General features: G+C 47.7%; 1 protein-coding gene across 7 annotated transcripts in view; it reads right to left on the bottom strand.

The window, feature by feature from the left end:
• Nucleotides 1-19,866, bottom strand: part of LOC144479625 (3',5'-cyclic-AMP phosphodiesterase 4C-like) — a 330,099-nt gene that overhangs the window by 51,996 nt on the left and 258,237 nt on the right. For all 7 annotated transcript variants that reach the window (XM_078198561.1, XM_078198559.1, XM_078198565.1 and 4 more), the window contains 3 exons: nucleotides 16,834-16,870; nucleotides 2,860-2,933; nucleotides 1,198-1,241 (listed from right to left, as the gene is read on the bottom strand). In XM_078198561.1, coding sequence (XP_078054687.1) covers nucleotides 1,198-1,241; nucleotides 2,860-2,933; nucleotides 16,834-16,870 — 155 coding nt within the window. The remainder of the gene's footprint in view (nucleotides 1-1,197; nucleotides 1,242-2,859; nucleotides 2,934-16,833; nucleotides 16,871-19,866) is intronic.

Genomic DNA, 19,866 nt, shown 5'->3' with positions numbered 1-19,866 from the left:
AGCATACTCAGTGCAGCATGACAGGCAGCTCTCTGTGGGCTCCCCAGGTACATTGCCAGATGGTGCAAGGAAAAACATGACATGGAGTTTATAGTTCAGGACCCAGAGTGCTCTCCAGGGGCCACAGAACGGCACAAACCTCGTCACAGATTCTCACGTCTCCGCGGCCTGGCTGAGTTAATTTCAGAGCCTGGAAGCTTCCACCCTCACACACTAGCCATGATATCTACAGCTCGGCGGGCAGCACTCACGCCATGAGTCAGGACGTGTGGGTGGGTCCGCGACTCGAGGGACCTGAGCAAAAAACCCAGGCTGACAATCACACTGCAGTACAGCGTCAATGCTGCGCTGTTGCATGGGATGTTTTCGTTATGAGATATTGGACCAAGCTGGACCACTCACGGGTGGATGTAAAAGATCCCAGAGTCAGTCTGAGGTCCAAGACAGGCCAATTATCCCCAGTGTCCCGGGGCGGAGGGGGGGTGGTATTTAACCCTTAACCAACATCACTAACAGATTACCTGATCATTATCCCATTGCGTTTGTGGGAGCTTGCTGTGCACATATTGGCTGCCGCATTTCCTACATTCCAACCGCAACTGCACATCAAAATATACATCATTGGGTGTAAAACACTTCGAGATGGCCTGTTATCATCAAAGGTGCTATAGAAATGCAACTTCTTCCTTCATCCTGACACTAAATTATGCAGCAACTTCCCTTAAACCTGTCATCTTATTTCCTTTGACTAACATCAGCAAAGGACGGGAGAGTGGGACTAATTGGAAAGCCCATTTCAAAGAGCTAACACAGGCATGATGGGCCGAATGGTGTAAACAGAACTCAGGCAATACCCGCTTCCAGCAGCAAGGCTCACTATAGCTGGAGCTGAAAGAATCTGTAACTTGAGCGAATACGCCCTTAAACTAATCAATTCTACTACCTCCTGTTTTCTTTCTCCTGAGCCCATCTTGGGAGGGAACTCACTCACCCTGGGGTTTGAGGTTCCAAGGCTGCGAGGTATGAATTGAGGCGGAGTGTTGCGGACTATTCACAATCTGGGAGCGGGATGGAGGAGTCACAACTGAGCCCAGTGCAGTCAGACACTGGCGCCCATGCACATAGCCACCCAGCAGGCGAGCTTTCACACAGCTGAGATACTGGAGCTCAGGCAGGCACATTCATCCCTGCACTCACCTGTCGCTGCATGCTTGCTTCCCGAGGTGCATCCTGTCTTCCGTCTGTTAACAGAAGCACAAAGACAGGGTCAGAGGCCAGCCTATCACCATACCGCAAGAAAGAGGTCACAGGTCAAGCTCAAGGATAAGCTCATGTCATCTGGTCAAGCAAATTCAGCATCTCACACCAGCAGATCCAGACCAGCCATCAAACACTCCCAGGACAGGGACAGCACGGGGTTAGATACAGAATAAAGCTCCCTCGACACTGTCCCCCATCAAACGCCCCCAGGACAGGTACAGCACAGCGTTAGATACAGAGAACAGCTCCCGCTAGACTGTTCCCCATCAAACACTCCCAGGACAGGGACAGCACGGGGTTAGATACAGAGTAAAACTCCCTCTACACTGTCCCCATCAAACACTCCCAGGACAGGTACAGCACGGGGTTAGATACAGTGTAAAGCTCCCTCTACACTGTCCCCATCAAACACTCCCAGGACAGGTACAGCACGGGGTTAGATACAGAGTAAAGCTCCCTCTACACTGTCCCCATCAAACACTCCCAGGACAGGTACAGCACGGGGTTAGATACAGTGTAAAGCTCCCTTGGACTTTTTTTTCAGGAGAAATTGAGAGGAACTTTGACCTGGTTATGTGGGACACCCATAAAACTAATTTCAATCTGTTATGTTGAAGGCTACGGTGTAGCGTATGCAAACTCCTGGATTAATGAAGAATAACATTTCCCTCTCCTTCCAAAAAACGTTTTGAGGGACATTTTCATTCCCATTTTTTCCATCTCTCTTGCCCTACTCCCCATTCTTCACATTAGTTGACACTGAGTGACTGGTGGCTTATCGACTATGCATTCATCACAGAAGCAGGAACCCTCTTGCTTCTTCTATAACACAATCATGGAATCCCTACAATGCAGAAGGGGGCCATTTGGCCCATCGAGCCTGCACTGACTACAATCCCACCCAAGCCCGATCCCCATAACGCCATTTATTTACGCTGCTAATCCCCCTGACACAAAGGGGCAATTTAGCATGGCCAATCAATCTAACCTGCACATCTTTGGACTGTGGGAGGAAACTGGAGCACCCAGAGGAAACCCAGGCAGACACGGGGAGAATGTGCAAACTCTGCACAGACAGCCACCAAGGCCGGAATTGAACCTGCGTTCCTGGTGCTGTGAGGCAACAGTGCTAACCACTGTGCTACCCACAAGATAACAGAGGAAATGTGCACCTTCCTGTTCCAATGGGCTCAGGTCCCCGGTCACTTGCCAAGTCCTTTAGAGCCTTTACACGAAAAAGAGTCAAGTTGGGGGAGGGGTGCTGGGCTGGAGGGTGAAAGGTGCAGTTACAGATTGACATGTAACCACCTCTCGTGGGGACAGCTGCCTTTCCCCAAGACTTGAGCAGCTGCTGTTCTGTTACGTGCAGGGGGCTTACCGGCTAATGGCTATTCCTTGTAGATCTCTGAAGTTTCAGGTCCACCTGGAGTGAGGCGGTGGAGGGGGGAGGTGCCTGGGATGGTTAGCGGTGAGGGGCTGCGCGGAGCAGGGGGGTGTGCAGAACAGGGAGAAAGCTATACCATATGCTTCATTTGGGAGGCAGCAGAGCCCTCACATACGCCACCCTCTCTGCCCCTCACCCCTCATCGAGCCCCTTACTTGCTCTTTGCTGAATCCTGTAGATTTGTCAATGTAGCAAAGTTATTCCTCACAGTCCGTAAACTAGCCAGCACCTGTGGAAAAACAGATAGGTTACAAAATCTTTGAAAGAAGATCATGGGGCTAATGTGCAAGGAAATCAGCCAATATCCTGTCTAGGTCCTAGGGTCACACATGAAAAATATCCATTTTGATGAGGGTTTTGGAGGGCAGTTGCGAGTTGGTGCCAGTGAAACCTCTGCCTCAGGCTCTCCAGAAGGGGCCAATCTAGTCTCTGGCTGTGTGAGCTCACTCTTGGCCTGCCTTCCTTCACCTACTTCACCCCATTACACACAGCGTCTCCTCTTCCTTCTTCACGTTTCTCTCTGCTTTTCTCAATTTCTTGCTTGATTTTCAAATAAATGGCGTCAACTGTGACTCCGAGGGTCGCAATCTTCCCTCTGGGTCAGAAAATTGTGGCTTCAACTCACTGCAGTGATTCAAGCCTATAATTCAGACTGACTCTCTTGCGCAGTACTGAGGGAGTGCCACCTTTTGGAAACGTCAACTTTTGGATGAGTCTTTAAACCATAGAACCACGGAATAGAACCCATAGAATCTCTACAGTGCAGAGAGAGGCCACCCGACTCATCGAGTCTGCATCATGTCTCCGAAATAGCATCCCACCCAGGTTCTCCCCTCTACCCGATCCCTGTAACCCTACACACTTAACATGGCTAATCTAACTAAATGACATATCTTTAGACCGTGGGAGGAAACTGGAACACCTGAAGGAAACCCACACAGGGAGAATGTGCAAACTGCATACAGTCACTCAAGTTCATAAGTTCATAAGATATAGGAGCAGAATTAGGCCATTCGGCCCATCGAGTCCCCTCCGCCATTCGATCATGGCTGATATGCTCCTCATCCCCATTTTCCTGCCTTCTCCCCATAACCCTTCACCCCATTACCAATTAAAAATCTGTCTAACTCCTCCTTAAATTTACTCACCGTCCCAGCATCCCCCACACTTTGGGGTAGCGAGTTCCACAGATTCACAACCCTTTGGGAGAAGTAGTTTCTCCTCAACTCTGTTTTAAATTTGCTGCCCCTTATCCTAAGACTATGACCTCTCGTCCTAGAATGCCCCACAAGAGGAAGCGTCCGCTCCACGTCTACTTTATCCATACCTTTTGTCATCTTGTACACCTCAAATTGATCTCCCCCTCATTCTTCTCAATTCCAGCGAGTATGGGCCTAAACTGTTCAATCTCTCTTCATACGACAAATCCCTCATCTCTGGAATCAATCTAGTGAACCTCCTCTGAACTGCCTCCAATACCACTACAAGGCCGGAATCGAACCCGGGTCCCTGGCACTGTGACGCAGCAGTGCCAGCCACCGTGCCGCCCTAAGCAAAGCTCCAGCTGCCTTTTCAGTGGGAATTAAAGGATCCCATGGCACTATTTTGAAGAAAAGGAGAGATTTTCCACAATGTCCTGGCCAATATTCATCCCTCAACCATCATCACTAAAGAAAACATACAAATTTTCACATTGCTCTTTGTGGGATCTGTGTGCAAATTTGATTTATTATTGTCTCATGTATTAGCATGCAGTGAATAGTACTGTTTCTTGCGCGCTATACAGACAAAACATACCGTTCATAGAGAAGGAAATGAGAAAGTATAAAATTGGCTGCCAAATTACAACAAATACACGTTAAAAGCTCTTCATTGGCTGTTAAATGCTTCTGGGTCGTACCGAGGCCCTGAGAGGTGTTAGATTGACGCAAGTTAAACGTTGAGAAACGAGGAATAGTGGCAGTCCAAAAAGGTTCATATATCCGTAAAATGTAGCAGACAGGTACAAGATGAAGCCATCTAAAAGGGCCAATTAAAAAAATGATGGGAACAGATCACATTAACCAGGCTAGCACCCCTTGAAATGCTTAAGGGGGATTTGTTTGGAGATTTAGGATGATGAAAGGAATCGATGGAGTAGCTAGAATATTTTTCACTGCTGGGGCGTTTAAGAAGCAAGAAGAAAAAGCAAAAATCAGGTTTCGGCTATTCAATCAAAGACAGAAGGAAGGAAATGCTCTTACGCAAAAAATGAATCGAGTCCCACTGGATTAATAATTTCAAATCAGAGGCCCACAGAATTTTACAGTACAAGGGATTAAAAGGATATGGCGCGAGGGAATAGGGTTAAGATCTCACTCGATGCAGAACAGGTTGATGGGGCTGAATGGCCTCTTCTGGTTCCTATTACTTTCTTTGGTGGCCAGGCCATTTGCAACACAACCCAATATCAGAACTACCCTCAGGTCCAGGTCTGTGTCAACAACTGGAGCTCGGGGTACAGCTCTTAGGGATCAAGGGATATGGGAGGGAAGGCGGGATCAGGATATTGAATTTGATGACCAGTCCTGATCAAAATGAATGGTGGAGCAGGCTCGAAGGGCCATCTCCCACTTCTATTTTCCATGTAATGGCCCAGGCACAGTGGGATGGGTGTCGGGGGAGAAGGCGCTGCAGCTCTGAATACCAAAGTGTTTTCTCTTTATCAATAAATGGAATAGGCCATAAGACCATCAGATATAGGAACAGAAAAAGGCCATTCGGCCCATCGAGCCTGCTCCACCATTCAATCATGGCTGATATGATTCTCATCCCCATTCTGCTGCCTTCTCCCCATAACCCTTGGTCCCGTTATTGATCAAGAATCCATCTATCTCTGTCTTAAAGACACTCAATGTCCTGGCCTTCACAGCCCTCTGTGGCAAAGAGTTCCACAGATTCACCACCCTCTGGCTGAAGAAATTTCTCCTCATCTCAGTTTTAAAGGAGTGTCCCTTCACTCTGAGGTTGTGCCCTCGGTTTCTAGTCCCTCCCATTAGTGAAAACATCCTCTCCACGTCCACTCTATCGAGGCCTCTCCATATTCTTTAAGTTTCAATTAGATCGCCGCTCATTCTTCTAAACTACATTGAGTATAACCCAGACTCTTCAACCGCTCCTCATCCGACAAACCCTTCATTCTTGGGATCATTCTTGTGAACCTCCTCAGGACCCCCTCCAAGGAATAATGTTAACATCTTTTTAAGTGTCAATTATATACGAAACAGTTTAACACTTTTGCCTCAATACTGACCGTGCGCCCTCTCGAATAATTTAACTCCACAACGGAACATTTAAAACCTTTAAAATTTATTTTTTCTATTCTTGCGCTTAAAGCCAAAGTGTGCGCATTCGGGAATGGAATATTTACTGAACTTTGGGCAAAAGGTACTTGCATCAAACACTCCCAGGAGATGTACAGCACGGGGTTAGATACAGAGTAAAGCTCCCTCTACACTGTCCCCATCAAACAGTAAGAAGTTTAACAACACCAGGTTAAAGTCTAACAGGTTTATTTGGTAGCAAAAGCCACACAAGCTTTCGGAGCTGCAAGCCCCTTCTTCAGGTGAGTGGGAATTCTGTTCACAAACAGAGCATATAAAGACACAAACTCAATTTACATGAATAATGGTTGGAATGCAAATACTTACAACTAATCAAGTCTTTAAGAAACAAAACAACGTGAGTGGAGAGAGCTCTCTCCGCTCACGTTGTTTTGTTTCTTAAAGACTTGATTAGTTGTAAGTATTCGCATTCCAACCATTATTCATGTAAATTGAGTTTGTGTCTTTATATGCTCTGTTTGTGAACAGAATTCCCACTCACCTGAAGAAGGGGCTTGCAGCTCCGAAAGCTTGTGTGGCTTTTGCTACCAAATAAACCTGTTGGACTTTAACCTGGTGTTGTTAAACTTCTTACTGTGTTTACCCCAGTCCAACGCCGGCATCTCCACATCATGACTCCCATCAAACAGTCCCAGGACAGGTACAGCATGGGTTAGATACAGAGTAAAGCTCCCTCTACACTGTCCCCATCAAACACTCCCAGGACAGGTGCAGCACGGGGTTAGATACAGGGTAAAGCTCCCTCTACACTGTCCCCATCAAACACTCCCAGGACAGCTACAGCAAGGGGTTAGATACAGAGTAAAGCTCCCTCTACACTGTCCCCATCAAACACTCCCAGGAGAGGTACAGCATGGGGTAAAATACAAAGTAAATCTTCCTCTACACTGTCCCCATCAAACACTCCCAGGACAGGTACAGCATGGTGTTAAATACAGAATAATGTTCCTGACATAATACCACAATACTGCCGCAGATGTTGGAATCAACAAAAACAGAAAATGCTGGAAAATCTCAGCAGGTCTGACAGCATCTGTGGCGAGAGAACAGAGCCAACGTTTTAATTCTGTGACCTAGACTCGAAACTTTGGCTCTATTCTCTCTCCACCGATGCTGTCAGACCTGCTGAGATTTTCCAGCATTTAAGTTTCATGGACATATTCCCTTATCCACATGCTCCATTGTTCGACCCCTTTCCGGTTGAATGCGTCCCCAGCACATCTCATGTGGAAAAGCCAAATCAGGCTGGCCCTTCATCCCATCCATCTGGCACTGACACATACCCCCATCCTGATAATCAAATACACCTGTCCCTCTCTGCGAGGGCTGGGGTTGTGGCCAGACATGCCCAGACTCAGCAGGCGGGCGGGGGGAGGGGGGGTGGGGAGGGCATGTTGGGTGTGGTATTCAGGGTCAAGTTCAGGCCTGGCAGGGGGGAGGGGGTGGGGGGCAGGTACCTGTCCGCACTGAGGTCAGGTATTCATACATGCTCTGTTACCTGTAGAAAGTTAATTTCTGGAGGAGATTCAGGGACCCGTAGACGTATACGTGCAGACCAAGACTTTGGTTCAGGTGCACGCTCAGCCTCAGATTGTCGCTCAGGTTGAGGTTTAGTTTCGGTACCTGGCACTCGGACTGGGTGGTGTGTCAAACATGGGAAGCAGCAACTTCTAAACATCTTCATCTGAGCTAAGAAGGGCCCGTGTTACCTAGCAACCTTCAAAATGAATTTCGGAGCCTACGATTGGCTTTTGTACCTTGTGGGTGGGATTGTTGATTGTTCTGCAGTGGTTCGGAACTGTCAATTAAAAGAATCTCAACCAATCAAAAGGCAGACTCCATAATTCTAATTCTGACACGGGAACATTCTAATTGGTGAGTCACAGATTCATTCCTGAACTGGCTGTGATAGGCTGGAGACAGGGCTGCTTCAAGGGCATCCAGCACAGGAAATGATGGGCTGAACAGCCTCCTCCCTCCCTGTGCAGTAGCATTCCAATATTCTATATCCATTCTCAGTGCCGGAAAGGTTTTACATTTTTTCCCAGAACCACGGGCCAGTGTTTTAACAGCCAAAGGTGCAGAACTTCAAGATAGCTCGGAATGGGAAGGTTGAGGGGGATGGTGAGGGGGGGGGTGGCTGGAGAGGTGACCAGGAGGGTCCCTAGATTGGGGGTAAGGGCGGGGTTGGGGAGGAGACCAAGGGGGTTGACATGGAGGTGACCAAAGGGTGGTCATGGGGACAGGAGGAGGTGACAAGGAAGGTGGCTGGAAGGGTAGGCTTGGTGGTGGCAGGAGTGTGGCCAGGGAGGTGACTGGTGGCCGGGGGGGGAGAGTTGACCTGGGAGAAGGTGGTGACCAGGGAGAAGGTGGTGACCAGGGAGAAGGCACCTCCATCCCCACCACTGTGTCCACACTTTGGCAATAGAAGATATTATTGCACGGCGGGAGCTGGAAGATGCTGTCGTCCTATCACCCGGTGTGGCAGCCCTTGAGAGCAGTTTCTCCAAAGGTCGTGAACTTCATGAGATCTCAGCCCCTCCCCCAAGGCCGATGACCGTCCAGTGCCTTTGTCACTCTCCTTGTTGGGTCTCAGCTAAGTTCCGACCGCTCACAGAAACATGAATTGATTGACATTTACAGCACAGGAGGCCATTCAGCCCACTGTCTGCGCCAGTGCTATCCCATCTAAACCTACTTTCCACCTCTTGGTCTGTCCTTCTGTAGATTACAGAATCTCAGCTTCATATCCAAGTACATTTTTAAATGTGGTGAAGATTTCTACCTTTATCACCCTTTCAGGCAGAGAGTTTCAGATGCCTACCACTCTCCTCGTGAAAACATCCCCTTTGAACCTCCTGTAAAACTCTTACCCCAAATCCACTACCCCAGTCATGGACCCTGAAGCAAGGGGAACTGGGCCTTCTGATCCACTCTTTCAAGACTCAGCCCACAGCCTATCCAACCTTTCCTCATCACTAAACCTCTCCAATCCAGGCAACATCCTTGTAAATCCCCCCTGTATCCTCTCTGGTGCAATCACATATTTCCCACTGTATATCAGCCAGAACCGCACACTGCACTGTGCCCTAACAGTGTTTATACACTTCCAGCATAACCTCCCAGCTGTTAAAATCTAATGCCTCAGCTAATAAAAGCAAGTATTCTGTATGATGATGCCTTAATCATTTAAGCTATCTGATCAGATGCTTTCAGGGTTCTGTGAACATACATTCCAGGATCCCTGTTACTCTACACTTCAGTATCTGACTATTGGGTATTCCCTTGCCATGTTTTACCTCCCAAATGCATTGCCTCACACTTCCCTGGACTGAATTCCATTTGCCACTGTTCTGCCCACCTGACTATCCATCAATATCTTCCTGCCGTTAAAAGCTTTCTTCTTGATTATCTGCCATGTCGCCAATTTTTATATCATCGACAAACTTATTGATGCTCCCCAGCATTTAAGTCCAAATCGTTGATATAGGCCACCAAAAAAAGCGAAGCAATGGAACCCCCGCTGTAAACAGCTTCCAGTCACACACATACCATCGGCCATTAAGCTTCCTGCTTCTACCTCATTGACCAGTCTGCCACTGGGGAGGCGATGGCCTAGGGGTATCATCAAAGAACAAAGAACAGTACAGCACAGGAACGGGCCCTTTGGCCCTCCAAGCCTGCGCCGATCATGTTGTCCTATCTGGACCAACCGCTTATATCCCGCTTTCCCCATTTGTTCACATGCCTAGCAAGATAATCAAGGTATCGCTAGACTATTAATCCAGAAACTCAACTAATGTTCTGGGGACCCAGATTCGAATCCCGCCACAGCAGATGGTGGAATTTGAATTCAATAAAAAATATCTGGAATTAAGAATCTACTGATGACCATGAAACCATTGTCGATTGTCAGAAAAACCCATCTGGTTCACTAATGTTGTTTAGGGAAGGAAATCTGCCGTCCTTACCCGGTCTGGCCTACATGTGACTCCAGAGCCACAGCAATGTGGTTGACTTCCAATTGCTCTCTGAAATGGCTTAGCAAGTCACTCAGTAAGGGTAACTAGGGATGGACAATAAATGCTGGCCAGGCAGCGACACCCATGTCCCATGAATGAATAAAAATAAAATGTGGAACCTTATCAAAGGCCTACATGTTAACTGTCTTTGATTAATCCATGTCCTTCGCTCAGAATCTCTCCCTGGAGCGTAGGAGGCTTAGGGGTGACCTTATAGAGGTCTATAAAATAATGAGAGGCACAGATCAGCTAGATAGTCAACATCTTTTCCCAAAGGTAGGGGAGTCGAAAACTGGAGGGCATAGGTTTAAGGTGAGAGGGGAGAGATACAAAAGGGTCCAGAGGGGCAATTTTGTTTACACAGAGGGTGGTGAGTGTCTGGAACAAGCTGCCAAAGGCAGTAGTAGAGGCTGGTCTAACTTTGTCTTTTAAAAAGTATTTAGACAGTTACATGGGTAAGATGGGTATAGAGGGATATGGGGCCAAATGCAACTGGGGCATGCTTAGTGGTAAAAATTGGGCAGCATGGACAAATTGGGCTGAAGGGCCTGTTTCCATGCTGTAAACCTCTATGACTCGATATAATTTTCCCACCACTGAGATTAGACGGACAGTGCGTGCCATCAACAAGATGACACCATCCAGCAACTTACAAAGCTCCTTCAACAGCACATTCCAATACTGTGACCTCTACCACCCAGACAGACAAAAGCAGCATGCACATAAAATCACCTCCATCGGTCAAATCCTCCACAAGCCACACACATCATCCTAAGCTGGAAATATACAGGCATTCCTTCATCATTGTTGGATCATATTCTGAAACGCCTTCCCGCTACCTAACAGCGCCTAACACCGTGGGCTGCACGGTGGCACAGCGCCCCGCACTGCTGCCTCACAACACCAGGGACCGGGGTTCGATTCCCGGCTCTGGTCACTGTCTGTGCGGAGTTTGCACATTCTCCCCGTGTCGGCGTGGGTTTCCTCCGGTGCTCTGGTTTCCTCCCACTATCTGAAAGACGTGCTGGTTAGGTGCATTGACCCAAACAGGCGCCGGACTCTGGCGACTAGTGGAATTTCACAGTAACTTCATTGCAGTGTTAATGTAAGCCTTACTTCTGACTAATAAATAAATAATAAAAGTACTGTGGGGGCAGCTTCACCACGCACCAGTTCAAGAAGGTGATTCACTATCAGTTTCTCAGGGGAAATATTGCAAGGAGCAGTAACTGCAATGCCCGCAACCCGAGAATGAATTAAACGAAACCTTCCCTGGTGAGTCCCACTCACATCTCCACACACAGGGACACTGGATAGTGAATGGACATGGCAACCGTCCCAGAATTGTTCTCTGCCCCACCCTGGGTGAGATTTGAAACTCTGACTGACATCTGAACTTGGAGCCTTCCTGCCCTGTGTGAGCCAAATGATTCCTGCCAACTGCTGCTGGGATATTGAGAAGATCATTTTACTACATGGCTGGTGGGAGTTCCCCCAAGTCTGATTGACCTCTGGAATCTACAGACAACTATGGGATATTAAAATACTTCTCAAAGTCTGGATTAAACACTGATCTTCCTTCACTAGATCCAGTGCTTGACCAAGACTGAAGGGATTAAATTTTGTCTTGGCTCCTGACTGTTGAGATTCCACCTTAAGAAGTCTCACAACACCAGGTTAAAGTCCAACAGGTTTATTTGGTAGCAAATACCATAAGCTTTCGGAGCGTGCTGCTCCTTCGTCAGATGGAGTGGTTATCTAACCACTCCATCTGATGAAGGAGCAGTGCTCCGAAAGCTTATGGTATTTGCTACCAAATAAACCTGTTGGACTTTAACCTGGTGTTGTGAGACTTCTTACTGTGCTTACCCCAGTCCAACGCCGGCATCTCCACATCGAGATTCCACCTGACAGCAATTTGGACAGCAGTTTTGATCTCACCCTGGGCTTGGGATGCAATCAATAAACCAACAAATCACCATCACCTTCCAGCCACGTTAACCAAAACACAGGATGACTGGTTTGGGAATCGGAAAATATATCCTGTTGAAAGATTGACAGGATCCCTCCGAGACTGGGGTTGATGCACATTATCGGGACAGCGTAGAGGGAGCTTTACTCTGTATCTAACCCCATGCTGTACCTATCCTGGGAGTGTTTGATGGAGGACAGTGTAGAGGGAGCTTTACTCTGTATCTAACCCTGTGCTGTACCTGTCCTGAGAGTGTTTGATGGGGACACTGTAGAGGGAGCTTTACTCTGTATCTAACCCCGTGCTGTATCTGTCCTGGGAGGGTTTGATGGGGGACAGTGTAGAGGGAGCTTTACTCTGTATCTAACCCCGTGCTGTACCTGTCGACCTCTGACCACTAGCTGTGTCAGCCATGAAGCAGACTCCACAGCCAGCACAGACAGTCCAGAAGTGAGACGCATCCTGGGTGCAGTCCATCATCGCACCAGGCAGATGGAAGTCTAATTTTAATGAAAAATTACGGCCCCTCTGATAATTTGCTGTGACCTCGATCCTATCTCACATATCAGGACCTTTAAATAGAAACATAAGAAATAGGATCCGAACTCGGGCCTACAACCCATCAGATCAGCTCCACCTTTCAATAAGATCCTGGCTGCTTATCTCAACTCCTGTCTCTCCCCTACCCCAACATTCTTCAATATCCAAAACTCCTGTCAATATCTATCTTGAATATACTCATTGACTAAGAACAAAGAAAAGTACAGCACAGGAGCAGCCCCTTCGGTCCTTCAAGCCTGTGCTGATCCTGATGCCCTAGCTAAACAAAAAAAAAACCTTCTGCCCTTACTCGGTCCATATCCCTCTATTCATGAACCCATCCAGATACCTCTTAAATGTTGCTAATGTGCCTGTTTTCACCACCTCCTCTGGCAGCGCGTTCCAGGCACCCGCCACCCTCTGCGTGAAAAAACTTCCCCCTCACATCTCCCTTAAACTTTCCCCCTCTCACCTTAAACCTGTGCCCCCTTGTAATTGACACTTCCACCCTGGGGAAAAAGCCTCTGACTATCCACCCTGTCGATGCTTCTCATAATTTTGTAGACCTCTATCTGGTCTCCCTTCTGCCTCCATTTTTCAGTGAAGACAATCTGAGTTTAATCAACCTCTCCCCATAGCCAACACCCTCGAGACCAGGCAACATCCTGGTGAACCTTTTTTACACTCTCTCCAAAGCTTCCACATCCTTCTGGCAGTGAGGTGACCAGAACTGCACGCAATACTCCAAATGTGGCCCATGCAAGTTTTATATAGCTGCAACATGATTCCCCAACTCTTGTACTCAGTGCCCTGGCTGAAGGTAAGCATGCCATATGCCTTCTCAATCACCTTGTCATAGAGTCATAGAGGTTTACAGCATGGAAACCGGCCCTTCGGCCCAACTTGTCCATGCCGTGCTTTTTTTAAAACCCCTAAGCTAACCCCAATTGCCCACATTTGGCCCATATCCCTCTATACCCATCGTACCCATGTAACTATCTAAATGCTGTTTAAAAGATAAAATTGTACCCGCCTCTACTACTACCTCTGGCAGCTTGTTCCAGACACTCACCACCCTCTGTGTGAAAAAATTGCCCCTCTGGACCCTTTTGTATCTCTCGCCTCTCACCTTAAACCTATGCCCTCTAGTTTTAGACTCCCCTACCTTTGGGAAAAGATATTGACTATCTCGCTGACCTGTGCCCCTCATTATTTTATAGACCTCTATAAGGTCACCCCTCAGCCTCCTATGCTCCAGAGAAAAAAGTCCCAGTCTATTCAGCCTCTCCTTATAACTCAATCCATCAAGTCCCGGTAGCATCCTAGTAAATCTTTTCTCCACTCTTTCTAGTTTAATAATATCCTTTCTATAATAGGGTGACCAGAATTGCACACAGTATTCCAAATGTGACCTTACCAATGTCTTGTACAACTTCAACAAGACATCCCAACTCCTGTATTCAATGTTCTGACCGATGAAACCAAGCATGCTGAATGCCATCTTCACCACTGTCCACCTGTGACTCCACTTTCAAGGAGCTATGAACATGTACTCCGAGATCTTTTTGTTCTGTAACTCTCTCCAACACCCTACCATTAACTGAATAAGTCCTGCCCTGGTTCAATCTACCAAAATGCATCACCTCGCATTTGTCTAAATTAAACTCCATCTGCCATTCGTCAGCCCACTGGCCCAGTTGATCAAGATCCCGCCGTTGCAATTGGAGATAACTTTCTTCACTGTCCACTATGCCACCAACCTTGTGTTGCCACTTTTAGGGAACTGTGGACCTGTACGCCCAGATCCCATTGTCCCGTGTTAGGGTGAGGATGTCCTGAAGCACTTTATAGTAAAACATAATCACTGTACACTGTAGTGTTGTCAAACCACGGTGACACAGTGGTTAGCACTGCTGCCTCACATTGCCAGGGACCCGGGTTCAATTCCAGCCTGAGGTCCCTGTCTGTGCGGAGTTTACACGTTCTCCCCGTGTCTGCGTGAGTTTCCTCCGGGTGTTCCGGTTTCCTTCCACAGTTCAAGGATGTGCGGGTTAGGTTGATTGGCCATGCCAAATTGCCCCTTAGTGTCAAAAGGATTAGCAGGGTAAATACGTGGGGTTAAGGGGATTGGGCCTGGGTGGGATTGTTGTCGGTGCAGGCTCGATGGGCTGAATGGTCTCTTTCTGCACTGTAGGGATTCTAAGATTAAGCCGAGACCCTGTCTGCCCTCCCAGATGGGCAGAAAAGATGAAATTGTCATTAATTCAATGAAGAATCATAGTATCTCTACAGTGCAGAAGGAGGCCATTTGGCCCATCGAGACTGCACTGGCAACAATCCCACCCAGGCCCTATCCCTGTAACCCCATGTATTTACCCTGCTAATCTCTCTGACACTAAGGGGCAATTTAGCATGGCCAATCCACCCAACCCGCACATCTTTGGAGTCAGGGAGTTCTCCCTGTTTTCATGGCCAATAATAGGGGAGAGAGAGAATCTGGTGAATTGGTGCAACAACAGTAATCTCTCCCTCAATGTCAGTAAAACGAAAGAGATAGTGGAGGACATGCTCCTGCCTACATCAACAGGGATGAAGTGTAAATGGTCAAGAGCTTCAGGTTTCCAGGTGTTCAGATCGCCAACAACCTGTCCTGGTCCCTCCACACTCCACAAGAGAGAATGCCTGGGGTGCGTGGGGTCCTTGATTATGCTGGCTACTTTGCCAAGGCAACTGGAAGTGTAGACAGAGTCAATGGATAGCGTCCACACTGACGCTACAGTTAAGAAAGCCAACCAACGCCTTTACTTTCTCAGGAGGCGAAGGAAATTCGACATATCCGCTACAACTCTCACCAATTTTTACAGATGCACCATAGAAAGCATCGTTTCCAGATATACCGCAGCTTGGTATGGCTCTTGCTCTATTCAAGGCCACAAGAAACTACAAAGGAGGACGTAGCCCAATCCATCACGCAAACCAGCCTCCCATCCATTGAATCTGTCTACACTTCCTGCTGCCTCAGCAAAGTAGCCAGCATAATCAAGGACCCTACGCAGCCCGGACATTCTCTCTTCCACCTTCTTCTATCGGGAAAAAGATACAAAAGTCTGAGGTCACGTACCAACCGACTCAAGAACAGCTTCTTCGCTGCTGCTGTCAGACTTTTGAATGGACCTACCTTGCATTAAATTGATCTTTCTCTACACCCTGGCAATGACTGTAACACTACATCCTGCACCCTCCTGTCCTTCCCTTCTCCCCTATTTTCCCTATGAATGGTTTGCTTTGTCTGCATAGTGCGCAAGAACAATACTTTTCACTGTATGTTAATACATGTGACAATAATAAATCAAATCAAAATTTATCCCTCAGTTACAAACATATTAACTGATTAATATCAAATAGAGGCTGGTCCTCACATTTCCTACATTTTGATAGTGACCGTGCTTTAACCACTTCAGGAAATCTCCAAGCGCTTTATAACCAATGAAGGACTTTCCAAAGGCACTACAAAAATGCACGTCCTTTCTTTTACACAAGCAGCTAGAGCTCAGGACGCCTCATACTCCCTACGACCAGAGGCCAACCTACAATCACCAACACACAGCTCATTTCTGTCATTTCACTAGGCAATGTGGGATTGAGTTTTTTAAAATTCATTCGTGGGACATGGGCGTCGCTGGCTGGGCCAGCGTTTATTGCCCATCCCTAGTTGCCTGAGGGCAGTTGAGAGTCAACCACATTGCTGTGGCTCTGGAGTCGCATGTAGGCCAGACCAGGTAAGGACGGCAGGTTTCCTTTCCTAAAGGACATTAGTGAACCAGGTGGGTTTTTCCGACAATCAACAATGATTTCATGGTCATCAGTAGATTCTTAATTCCAGATTTCTTTCTTATTGAATTTGAATTCCACCACCTGCTGTGGCAGGATTCGAACATGGATCCCCTGAACATTAGCTGAGTTTCTGGATTAATAATCAAGCGATAATACCACGAGGCCATCCACTTCCCCCAACCTCCGCAACCTCCTGATGGGTGGGGGTGGTGGTTACCAATGCGAGGGCCAACTCCCACTCCCAGCCCCACTGCACCCCACCCTCATCTCAGCGACCAGCCTCAGGAAGAACATCCCCTCCCTCCAGCCTGTTCCAGGGAGAGAGGGGAATACCTTATGGGAACAGTTTCAAGCAGAGATATACGTTTTCCCGCTTACCTGAGCAAATGGTGTCACAATCATGTCTTCCGTATGGCTGAGTACAGAAACAGATAAACAGAGTTAGAACACAAACTCTCCCTCTGACAAACAGTGTACATTCCTACTGAACACGGACTCCTCACTCAATAAACTCAACGTACTGATCGTAGATTGTGCTCATATAAAACACAGACAACATGCATTGGATACGGAGTCTGCACAAACATCCTTCCTGCTAGTTTGTAAGGTTATAAAGTTCATGGTGGACATCACCTAACTCCAATCTCTTCCCCCTCTGGCTTCGTAGCGTTGCTGATGTCCTGTACTGCTGCTCTCGGATCTTCATTCAGACTTTGAAAAGGGGTCATTGCAAAAACAAAGTAACGACAGGTAACAGAGAGAAAATTACCAGACTATGCTCTTGCTCTGGTGACTACAAGCTGAGAACACAGAATAAATTCAAAACGGAACAACTAGTGGAAAGAAATCAAGGAGACTTAGAAATTTTTAAGAGGATCTTTCTACTGAGTCATCAACTGTTCTGGAACGTAGGTCACCAGCGTTGTCACTTTTGTCATGTTTCCCTTAGAGTAATCTCCATTTCTTCTGTAAGACACAGTGTGTGTAATCGGCATATTGTAACATGTCGCACTACACGTCAGATCTCACCTACCTTTGCAAGTCATATTTCGTTGGTCACTTGTCCCATTGTGAAGCAGAGATGGGTATTGGAATGCTCTCTCGGAAGGGGCAATGTGTTCAAGTTCGTCTCCTCATTCACGACTTCACTCCGAGTCTAGCCTGCAGGTGAGAAGGACATGGCCAGGCAGTGTCCTGGCAATGCCTCCTGGCACTGCCAGCTTGGCATCATGCCAAACCTGGCAGTGTCAGCCAGTGCCAGGAGCTGGCCCTAGTGGGAGCCTCATTGGGGGAGGGAGGGAGGAAGGATTTCATTCAGATTCGGTTGTGGGCTGAGTGGATGGAGGAGTAGGGGATACTGGCAATGGCATTAACCAATGGTTTGGGGCGGGGGGGGGGGGGGGGAGGGGTGGCGGCAGAGAAGTGCCAAATCTGATCGGGCGTGTGGACGGAAGCCCCCCAAGACCTCTGTGGTGGGTTGGAGAGGAGGGCGGATGAGGGGTGGTGGTTAACTAAGGTTATGATCGGGGCGCCCTTTAAACAAGGCACCCTGATCTCTATGCAGCTGCGTTTTGCCTGCGTGTTTGGGCACCTCCCCCCCCCCCCCCATCCCCCCACCCCACCCCCACGAATGACTTATGCAGAGAGTTGTAAGATTTGGAGAGGAAACTGGTGCGTTTCTCGCCGGAAACAGCACTGCCATTTTTTTGGTATAATTTCACCCGAGCTTTTGATTCCAGATTTATTCTTGCCCACGGAGTGCGAGTCTGTGGGTTACTAAATGCTGTAACATTGCTGCTATGTCACCACATCCCAGTGACGTATTAATCTCTGGTTTCAATTTCCTGACTGATATAAAACTCTGGATTTTTTCTAACCCCTCAGTCAGGTCCTTCACTTCAGCCGCTTCCTTTCTACCTGGTGAAGAATCTTTCTTCCGTTTCTGGCACATTTGATAACTTAGCACAAAGAGAGATTAAGGCACTGTGAAATCACAAGGTCAGAAGATCGATTTCTCTTTAAAACCGCAACCGGAAGCAGAAAGGACCAAGAAGGATTTTATTTGAAGAAATTCTGTTTTAAATGCTGGAATATTCCAGGCTCGCTCGAGAGCATTCGGACTGACCTCTCCAGATCTCAGGAGCACAGTATTAGACTGAAGGAATCAAAAGATGAACCCGTGCAGGGACAATCTCCCACCTGTGACAGGGGTCTGTGATTGTCTTTACTAAGTGTCTTGATGCACCAAATTATATATTTTTTTAAAAAAGAGTTGCAATTTAATTTTGTTGATTTTCTAATCTTCAAGCCCAAGTGATTTTTGCAAAAGCAAAAAGCTGGAAGTCATAGAATCCCAACAGTACAGGAGGAGGCCATTTGGCCCATCGATCCTGCACCGACCACAATCCCACCCGGGCCCTATCCCCATAACCCCACATATTTACCCTCCTAATTCCCCCCTGATACTAAGGGGCAATTTATCATGGCCAATCAACCTAACCTGCACATCTTCGGACTGTGGGAGGAAACTGGAGCACCCGGAGGAAACCCATGCAGACATGGGGAGAACGTGCAGGCTTCACACTGACAGTGACCCGAGGCCAGAATCGAACCTGGGTCCCTGACGCTGTGAGGCAGCAGTGCCACTGTGCCCCTCAATTCAATCTGACATAAAGCACCGGAAATACTCAGCTGGTCTGGCAGTATCTGTGCAGAAAGGGACAGAGTTAAAGTCTCACAGTCAGTGACCTTTCCTCATTAACAGTTATCAACCTGGAACACTAACTCCTCGCCTCTCCTCAGATGCTGCCAGACCAGCTGAACATTTCCAGCATTTTCTGTTTTTATTTCAGATTTTGAGCATTGTTGAGTTAAAACCGCTCAAAAGACACGTGCCCCGGGAATAGACACAGTGCCACGAGGCTGGGCGGGGGAGACTTTGACTTTCCCATCGTCTAGCCCAGGGACACTGAGACAAACGGTTGTGCCTTTATTATGATTGGCTAAGCGATCTGCCTGGTGTCAGTGGCGGTCAGTCACTGGGATGGTCCCTTTCTCTCACACTGACAGAGCACTGCATCAGAGGCCCTCAACTGTGTCTCGCTGAAAAGTGAACATTCCATTGGGACGCAGCTCGATCTGACCCCCAGTGAGAGTGACCAATGACTGACAAATCGTCCAGAAATCTCGAGACCAATTGGTTTGCAAACTCTCAGAGCTGAAGGATGCTTATGCTCCAATTTCCAGTAAGGTATGATTTTTGACACAATCCTTCTTGTTTTATTCTGTGAATAGAGATAGTCCGGGAGGAGTGAGGAAGGGCAAGGATTGGGACGGGAGTGAGGGTGGGGGTGTGATGTGTTAAAGTGAACAGACACAGGGAGCCCTGTGACAGAGAACTTGCCCCGGTGA

This window comes from Mustelus asterias, chromosome 26, assembly GCF_964213995.1.
Source record: "Mustelus asterias chromosome 26, sMusAst1.hap1.1, whole genome shotgun sequence".
In the NCBI taxonomy this organism is placed as follows: domain Eukaryota; kingdom Metazoa; phylum Chordata; class Chondrichthyes; order Carcharhiniformes; family Triakidae; genus Mustelus; species Mustelus asterias.
This window is presented reverse-complemented; position numbering and strand designations above follow the sequence as displayed.